This window comes from Gymnoscopelus braueri (genome assembly GCF_963280865.1).
Source record: "Gymnoscopelus braueri genome assembly, chromosome: 1".
NCBI lineage: Eukaryota > Metazoa > Chordata > Actinopteri > Myctophiformes > Myctophidae > Gymnoscopelus > Gymnoscopelus braueri.
Genome location: NC_137603.1, coordinates 32,266,383 through 32,276,412, shown reverse-complemented (window position 1 = coordinate 32,276,412; position 10,030 = coordinate 32,266,383). Strand labels below are relative to the sequence as shown.

Sequence of the window (10,030 nt, the reverse complement as noted above, 5' to 3'; positions counted from 1 at the left end):
ATAGTAAGCATACGGTAAGTAAACACTTTTACATACTGTAGTTTTAAAATCAACATTCCAACAGATGTTTTTTACGCACATGCACAAAAACAAACGAACACAACTCTCTCTCTCTTTCTTTCTCTCTCTCTCTTGCTCTTTCAATCTCTCTCTCTCTCTCTCTCGCTCTCTCTTTCATCTCGGGCACTGCCGTTCACATTGGACAGTCCTACTCCCCCCTTAACTGTCTCCAGCCCCCCTCACGGACAGCCCAAATCTTCTGCCACTTCAGTCTTTCTCCTTTCTCTGTGTCACCTTTTTCTCCTCACTCACTCTCTCTCTCTCGGTTAAGACATAACACGACATTTCGGTATACTGCATTTCACGGGACCCTCATCATCGTAATCGTAGTCATCCGTTTTTTTTCCTTCTTTTTACGAAACCTCCTCCGCCGAGCGCACGTCCGACTTGAGACGGACAAACTCTTTGGCCACCTCGTCGTGGGTCCTTTGAGAGAGTATCCTCGTGATGGTCAGGCCCGTCTCGTCCATGCAGATGCTCTTCACCAGCGGGTAGCTGGCCGAGCAGCTGGCCTTGTCCGCCAGCTCGCGGAGCTGGATGACCGTCATGCCGATGATGCGGTCCTCGCGGGCAAAGCAGTAGTCCTTCAGCGAGATCTGCAGCTCGTAGGCCTCCGGGCCGTGCTCGTTGCTCAGAATGCTGTGTGTGGAGGAGGAGGAGGGAGACACGAGATGTGCAAGAGTCAATGCATGCTTTAAACCAGTGGTTCTCAAACGTTTTTCGTGTCAAAAACCCCCATATTGATATAATGTTTTGTGCCAGGGATCCCCAGAAGAGAAGATTTATGTTTAAAAAAAGAAGAAAAAAATCTCTGACATAAAAAACTGCCATGCTGCGAGCTTGTACATCTGCTATTTTTGAATAGCCAACGTATAAATGGATTAAGTCGTTAACATGATTCTGATGCTACATTAACGTTTGCTGGGGACCCCCTGGAACCCCCCTCCCCCCATACCGTACTTCAAACAAAATAAAAAATGTATTCGGCTTGTGGCTTCACTTGGAGTGCTGAACGTTAGACCCCGCCCACTGATGAGTACACTGCTGGAATGGCCACCTGGATCTCCATCGCCCTCCGTGCTTTGACATCATTATTTTGGACGTTTGGCCATTTCTGTGTGCGCTATCTCTCTCCATGGGTGTCAATAAAGGCTTATCTTATCTTAAACTATTAAAAACATAAGCTATATCATTATGTTATGATATATAGTGTTCATTTGTCTCTGGTCTGACATGTACTGTACATGTTGTTAACAATGAACCAACAGGCATGATAGAAACAAACACATCCATTGAAAGCCTGATGAAAGTATCATTCAGGCAAGACGTATTTCCATGCATACCAATTGCTCGTTGGAATGTGACATTTGACTCTGTTCCTGGATGCGTATAATTTGTCAGTAAAGACTAAGACTGGGCTGACATTTCAGGCTGAGAAAGGGGGGTTGGACCCATCGTACGTGTGCCCGTCTTGAGATAATGTGCTCACGCTTAGCGAGTGAATTGGACATCTCCATTCATGGTGAGCCATTACTACCAGCCAAGCCATTTCTTTAGGTTGTATTCTAATTATTGCCCCACGTCAACTTAATGGCCTCTTAAAATTCAAATGGCACCGCAGTGAGTGAAATTCATATGCGGCCTGTGTTGGGCATACATTGATCTCCGTGGCATTGCTAGGAGCTCACATTTTAACATCAGTCTAACTCTATTACTCCCGCTGGCCTGGCACAGCAAGCATCTGTGATGGAAAGTAACTAGGCCTACATGTATTCAAGTACTGTACTTAAGTAAAAAATGTAGGTACTTTTACTTGAGGATGTACATTTTTCAATACTTTATACGTCTACTCCTACATCTCAGAGGCAATATATTGTGCTTTTTACTCCACTTTACAAGTTACTTTGTAGATTTAGATTATTATGAAAATGAAAACACTTAAAGGTAGGGTAAGTGATTTACTTTGGTTAAAATAAGTGTTAAATAGCTCTATGTTCTGATAGTACTCATTGCTATAGAGTGTTTTTCAGTAAAAGGAGTCTCCATGTCTCTCCAACTCTTTATTAAATAGAAAATGCATTTTCAGTGCTCTCTCCTGATTGGCTTAAATTATGTCACCTACCTGAAAATGATAGTATATTCTGTTTACTAAAGAGCTGGAGAGACCACTGTGACCGAACACACGCTCTGTAGCAATGATTACTATCAGAATATAGTCCTTAAACCTTTTAACAAAAAAACAAAAAAATACCCCAAAATATCACTTACCCTACCTTTAAGCACTATTTTATAATTTGTCTATTCAAAAATAGCATATCTATCTAATAGCATACATATCCATATGTCAAATTTTGAAGGCAGGACTTTTACTTTTAACAGAGTATGTCTACATTGTGGTATTGCTAAATAGCACATTGCAAATTGTCAAACACCTGAGTTTTTTCCCCCACCAATGGTGTTAAAGGGTATAGAATGTGGAGATCAGAGCAGATACATCCCTTTCTCCCCCCCTGCCAGCTTTTTCGACAAAGCAATATGCTCCCTAGAACAGACGTGACTAAAACAAATGACAGAGTTAGTGCCTGGCCTGTGGTGGCAGACCACCTCCCCACCACCTTCTATTTCGTCGCTGTCGGTGCAGAAACCTCTTAACTCCATATTCTAACCTTTTGTGTTTTTTTTCGTAAATTAACGCCCTTCTTGATCTTACTCAGTGGTGGAAAAAGTTGTCAAATGTTTTACTTAAGTAAAAGTATCCATACTGCAATGTAGAAGTACTCTGTTACAAGTAAAAGTCCGGAATTCGGAATGTACATAAAGTACCAAAAGTAAAGTACTAAAATGTTTGAAAATAGCAGATCTACAAGCTCACAACGCGTTGCGATGCGACGCGTTGTGAGCTTGTAGATCGGCTATTTTCCAATAGCCTTGGTATAAAATAGGGGCTAAAGTGGTTAATGTATGTTTTATAATGTAATAATGTATATCTACAAATATAGTAAAAGTACAATATTTGCCTTTGAGATTTAGTGGAGTAGAAGTAAAAGCATAGACAATTGGAAATACTCCAGTAAATTAAGCACACACGTAGTTTAACTCAAGTACAGATTTGACTGAGCAACTTTCACTTGTAGTGAACCAGGAGTACCTATACTTTAACTCAAATACTGGAGTTGAGTACTTTGTCCACCACTGACTACAGTATGCACTGTGTAGTATTTGCATTCAGGCAGATAATACAATGCAATCTATTAACCACTTATAACCTGCCATCCCTACTTTGGGCATGTAGGCAGCATTTTTTATAGTGATCAAAATCTACAAGCTCACAATCTATCACATTGTGACACGTAGTGAGTTTGTTTATCGGCTATTTCTCTATCTTTCATACGACAAAGTATATAGGGCTTACCTGCCATCCCCTACTTTGGGCATGTAGGCAGCATTTTTTTATGTTCAAAATAGCAAAAATAGCAGATCTACAAGCTCACAACCTATCACATTGAAACAGGCAGTGAGTTTGTAGATCGGCTATTTCTCTATCTTTCGTACGACGGAGTATATAGGGCTTAAGTGGTTAAAAAGACAGTATCTGTTAAAAAAAACATAATAACCAAAGGGTTAACTCACTATTGGAATGTTTCATTGTACTTTGGTGACCAGTTGTTGTTCTTGGTCTTGGTGCTGAACTTGCGCTTCTTGTCGGTCAGATGGGGCCCGATGGCGTTAACCTCCACGAAGGGCCGGAACATGGCGTTGGTTTGCCAAATGATGTTGTTTACCGCCAACACTGGCAAAGGGCAAAACACAGAGGAACAACACAAGCAACATTACACACAAGCAGTGGGGAAAGCTAGAAATGATCCTGTTTTCATTGGGGGGGGGGGTTTGTCATTAAAAAAAAGAAGGGAAAAAATAATTTGGCTCATAGCACTGAACCCATTGAGACCTGAGACCGAATCTACAAATAGCAGATGTACAAGCTCACTTCGTGCCGCACTGCGAGCTTGTAGATCTGCTATTTTTGAATATCCAAGGCTAAGATAAAAAATGACAGACGCTTGACCGGTTTTAATGGGTTAATGATGTGATTATTTGTTATGTTTATCCCAACCAAACACATTGAGGAGGCGGAACACGAGGGAGCATGAATTTTAACAAGCAATATAAAAAAGGTGCAGCAGTCGGCTGTTAATGACCTCCATTTGAAATGTAAACTGACCAACGCTGGCGAGAGCCCTGTAATGAGCTGCGGGGATGATGGGGCTAATATGCCTCCTACTGAAATTTCATTTCCAATAGCCTATTAGCTCATTTCTGGGAGCACTAGAAGCGATAGTTTTGAAAGGAGGCGCTGAGGTGCTCCTGGGGGGCATTTGTGTTTCTTTCTTTTTTTATACCAGTTTTACATATTTGAGTGCAAATTTTCATAATTTTTCATCACACTTCTGTTCATCATCTAAGACTGCAGTGTCTTAGATGGAGTGTCTCTGTGTTTAATTGCACGGTAATGTCTATTGGTATAACAACCACGCAGCTGGGAGTCTGATATTGCTAGCCGGTTTTAGTCTCAATTACTTCCCAACTTTGGCCTTTTGTTAAAAAACAACAACAGCACTATTCAATAGCTTGTCAACAAGAGATGAAGTTGAAATGACCCAAAGCTCATTATGCATATCAGCTATTCACTACCATTAGGGCTTCCCAGAATCATCAGTCTGAGAGCGCCAGTCAGGTCAAGTTCTCTCATTTGAATGGAGCTTTTTTGCGCAGGTGGAAGCATGATGGGACTACAATAGGCCTGGGGTCCGTTTCCCAGAAAGTTGTCTAATATTAGTCGGTGAAAATCGAAGCTGGGACTAGCATTCGGAAACAAACAGCATCATGAAGTTGTTGACCTGTTGTTAGAAGTATTATTCTTTTTTCTACTTGACCACCGCAGTGTTGATTTTGACAGTACTGTACATTTTGATTTAGTTTTAGTCATAGTCTTTTGAATAAAATTCCATTCAGTTTTAGTCATATTTTAGTCATCTGAAATGTTTTAGTTTTTGTCTAGTTTTAGTCGACTAAATATCATAAGATTATAGTCGACTAAATCTGCAGTTGATTTAGTCGACTAAAACGTATTTTGCCGGGCCTTGATCACGCGATCAAGTGTAAAATCAGCCATTATGACGCCATAATGGCTGATTTTACACTTGGTTGCATGCTGAAAAATTGAAAAAAGCCAATCTACAAGCTGGTAACGCGTCGCAGCCCGACGTGTTGTGAGCTTGTAGACCTGCTATTTTCAGAGCGCAACACCCGAGCGCAACCAAACATAAAATGACTTTATAGTTCTACTGGATCTCTTCTCCACTAGTCCCTCCCTAACATTTTAGTCTAATTTTTATTTGTTGACGAAATTGTCTTAGTTGTAGTCATCGTAGCTTAGTTTTTATTTCGTTTTTATTTTGTTTTCGTCAGTGAAAAAAGGTAGTTGACGAAAGATTTTCGTCATAGTTTTAGTCGACGAAATCAACACTGCGCCGCACCATCAGAGTCACATATTTTGAAAGTTTACCATTTGCACCATAAATGCTGATTTTTTTTTTCAGGCTGCAGCCATCATTATGGAAAAATCTTTTGTGTTGTTCCTTATTCAGCAGCCACAAGGTCGCACATCCATACTATCTATTATCCATCCTATTTTTTCTACTGTAGCAGTGCCGGGCAAAGAAACAACAACACTATTTTCAATAGATTGATGACAAATGCAATGGATTCAGCAGGCCTGTGTATCCGTATAAATAGCAACATTGCATAACAACTTTGTGGTGATTTTAACTTGCAGTGAATGCTGTCTATGGGAGAACAATATAAGGTGCGCTGAAGAGTAATCCATTGTGCAGTGGTTCTCAAAGTGGGGTCCAGGTTTACATGAGGGGGGTTTGAAATGGACCCTTACAGGGATGTCACTCTGAGAGTGTACAAATGGGTCCATTTGGTTCCATTTGTACACTTTCAGAGTTATGGGGGTCTTTGAAATTAAAAAAAAAGTTTGAGAACCACTGCCATTGTGAGAGGCTAAATGCAGATTTCTAAACCACAGCTCACTGGAGCACAGTCCGAATGCTCTTGTGTATTATGAGGAACCATTATTGTGAATTCATCTTATTTGCTATACCTGCACCAAATTATCTTCTTTTGATTGCTGATTGTGATCCATGACGAGACCAAATTATAGTTTTCCCACAGTAAATAATGATACCTATTTAGGCTTTTTATTTATGCATTTTATGCATTTACTTTTTTTCTCCTTGGAAAGCAGGCTAATAATCACATTTTAACAGCCCATTTTAATATTAAATCTGGTATTTGGCATTGGATGTGAGGCTTTCTAAATTATAAGCAACACAGAATAAAACATGGGCAATTCAGGGGCTAAATTGTAATTGGGTTTGGTAGGGGGAACTGGATATTGGATAGGGGGGCACTGGCCCAAAAAAAAGGTTGATAACCACTGCTCTTTAACCAAAGTTTCAAGAATAATTCATCTGCATATCAAACAGAAACAAGGTCTATGCTGAGGCCCAAGTTTTCTGAAGAATTGTTTTAATGATGCCTTTTGAGTACTGTGCTAGCTAAATGCTAATTCTGTCATTATTCCCAGACACACAAACACCCCAAAACATGACATGTAGTCTGCTGGTAATAAATGGTGATAATAATAACAACATTCATGAAAACACAACACCACAACCATTCACACTGCCCAAGGCCAGTCTTTTAACATTTTAGAATTAGTTTGTGTCAATTTGTTGAAACCTGCATGAGCAATAAGATTAAGTTGGGAATTGGTTCTAATAATATAACATAGTTTTGATATGTTGTGGGTTCATTGCCCCGCCCTATGTGAGCGTGTTGGAACAAGGAGAGTTCATTGCCCCGCCCTATGTGAGCGTGTTGGAACAAGGAGAGTGAACGGGGCACAGTGCTGGAGAGCTCACCCTTCACGCTGACTTTGTGCTCTCCGGTGCCGGGGTGAGAGATGAGATCTACCTGCATACACACCTCCCCCATGGATCCATTGGATGACTGACCTGGATACACACCAACAGAGAGAGAGAGAGAGAGAGAGAGAGAGAGAGAGAGAGAGAGAGAGAGAGAGAGAGAGAGAGAGAGGGAGGGGGAGGAAGGAAAGAGGGGGGGAGGAAGTGTGGGAGAGAGAGGGCGAGAAGGAGTTAAAGAGAGTGAGGACAAAAGTGAGAAAAAGAGATAGACAGGGGAGAGCGAGTGTGTGTGTGTGTGTGGGGGGGGGGGTGCAGTGAGAGAAAAGGAAGGGGAACATAGAAGGGTTGACAGGAAGAGAAGGAGATAGGGGGAAACGAGAGAGGCAGAGAGACAAAGATAGAAACAGACGCAGAGGGAGAAAAAACAAGTCAGTGAGAGAGTGTGAGTGTATGTGTGTGTGTGTGTGTGTGTGTGAGCGTGCGTGCGTGCGTGCGTGCGTGCGTGCGTGCGTGCGTGCGTGCGTGCGTGCGTGCGTGCGAGAGAGAGGGAGATAGAGTTTTGTTTCCACACTGCTCTACAAGCTCACACTGCGTTGCAATGTGACACTTTGTGAGCTTGTAGATTGGCTATTTCTGCTTTTTGTGCCACTTTTTCTTCATGGGTGGTTCTTCTGGTTATAACGGAAAACGCAAACAAAAAAAACTTTTCAGAAGAACTTCACTGGTTCTGTAAAGTTTCAGGTTCTGGGTGACCCTTCATAGTGGAAAAGAGCCAAGACATTGATCTGAAGCAGGAGGGAAAGTGGGACCCTGTGTACCATAGGGCTGTGAATCGTCTGCTATGTCACGAATCGATTCGATTCCGATTCTTGGGGTCACAATTCCGATTTTTATCGATTTTTTCAAAACAAACGATTCTCGATTCAAAACGATTCTTGATTCAAAACATAGGATTTCAGGATCTACTCCAATCTGCTGGTATGAGAACAGAGTACATGTATGTAGCTTTTATAATTGTAAAGGTTTTATCAACTGATAATAATGTAAACACACAAAGGTAAGTCCAAGATCCAAAAAAGAAAATCATTTAAAAAAAAAAAGAGAGAATAGATTCTGAATCGTCCAACAGTAGAATCGCGAATCGATTTTTTCCGACACCCCTAGTGTACCATGGCTACAAAATAAAACCAGTGTGGAGCTGTAGCACGCCTCATTCAATACCCCCCACCACCACCACCACCACCACCGCCCCCCCACACACACACACACACCACATTCAACACAGCCAGGGGTCCCGCTTCCTTTCATGACAAAACACGCATGAAAGACACAAACAGAAGGAAACACACGGCAAACCGAAGGATAAATCCATCTCCTTGGTTCCAGGGGTGTGGAAAGAGGGCATGCCATGTGGGCTCGGTCGTGTGGCGCGTGCCGCCAGCCATCTGTTACAACAAATCCTTTTCACTCTGGAGTGAATGGAAAAACAAAAAAACAAAAGGAAAGGCTGTGAACCGCCGACAACACTGATGACAAAGGCCAATGGATTTGACAGAGAGGAGCAGACAGGGACGGTGGTGGAAGAAGTACTCAGCAATACCACAATGTATAAATACAAAGTATGCTGGAGTAAAAGTACAAAAGTATTGGCATCAAAATATCGTTGCTGTCAGGCAGAAACCTGCTATCTCCGTATTCTAACTAACAAAGCAACACGTTTTTGAGCTTGTAGAGCTTGCTGTAGAGCTAGCTGATTTTGAATTTGAATCCTGAAAAGTAACAGTCTTGGACATAATGAGGTTTCCACCCGACAGAGACGATATACTTAAAGTACCAAAAGTATGTTTTTGAAGATCTACAAGCTCACAATGTGTCATATTGCGAGGCGTTGTGAGCTTGTAGATCTGCTATTTTCGAATATTGAAGTAAAATACAGCTTAATTGGTTTTGTTTTATAATAATAATCAAAATCTGCAAAGTAACTAAAGCTGTCAAATAATTGTAGTGGAGTCAAAAGCACAATATTGGCCTCTTTCATGTAGTGGAGTAGAAGAGTATAAAGAGTATAAAGTATGAAACATACTCAAAAAAAGTAAAAAGTACATTTAAAATTGTACTTGAGTACAGTCCTTAAAGTAAGTAAATGTAGATACCGTAAATTTCGGACTATAAGCCGCGACTTTTTCCCCATTTTTCGACCCTGCGGCTTATATAACGGTGCGGCTTATCTTTGGATTTTTACAGCTAACGGCCACTAGGGGACCTCCTAAATCTATGGATTTTACACCCGCGGCTTATAGTCCAGTGCGGCTTATATATGTTCCAAACATTCAATTTAGCTGCTGCGGCTTATAGTCAGGTGCGGCTTATAGTGCGAAAATTACGGTAGTTACCTTTCCACCACTGACTGCAGGGTTCCTACACATTTTCCATTTTAAAATGCCATATACTTTTCCAGACTAAACTTTCGGGAATTCTCATTCGATTTTTCATATCCAAGTACAAATAGCTAGATGTTTATGTAAATACATGCTTTAAAAATCCAACTGTTCATTTATGTTCCATTCTGACTATGTAGACTACTGCTAATATGTTGCCAAATAATTTCAAGAAGATTGCATGTAGCTAGGTAGCTCATACAAATCAAATAAGTGCTCACGCTGTCTATGCAGCCTCATTTATTCATTGTGTCCATGAACTTGACAATGAATGCAGCCATAAAATTACGATTTCCTATCCTTATGCAGAAAAGATAGTTTACCTTTTCTAATAACTACATCAACACATAGCTCATAAATGTTCCCTCTTTTTTCCATACCTATTCCGACCTGGAAATGAATACAATCTAAAACCCATACTTGTCCATACTTGTGTAGGAACCCTGTGACTGTGAACTGCTGACAACACCGATGACAAAGAAAGGCCAACGGGTTTGACAGAGCGGGGAGCAAACAGGGACACATGACAAGTGAGAC

The 10,030-nt window shown here is 41.1% G+C and overlaps 1 protein-coding gene across 1 annotated transcript in view; it reads right to left on the bottom strand.

Moving 5' to 3' along the window:
- Positions 1 to 263: 263 nt before the first annotated feature.
- The window catches only part of LOC308105796 (protein unc-13 homolog C-like), a gene marked incomplete at its 5' end in the record, with an annotated part of 229,949 nt that continues 220,182 nt past the window's right edge, over positions 264 to 10,030 (bottom strand). The window contains 3 exons of the mRNA XM_080456721.1: positions 264 to 699; positions 3,691 to 3,850; positions 7,053 to 7,145. Of these exons, the coding sequence (XP_080312847.1) occupies positions 414 to 699; positions 3,691 to 3,850; positions 7,053 to 7,145 (539 nt within the window). The 3' untranslated portion in view covers positions 264 to 413. The remainder of the gene's footprint in view (positions 700 to 3,690; positions 3,851 to 7,052; positions 7,146 to 10,030) is intronic.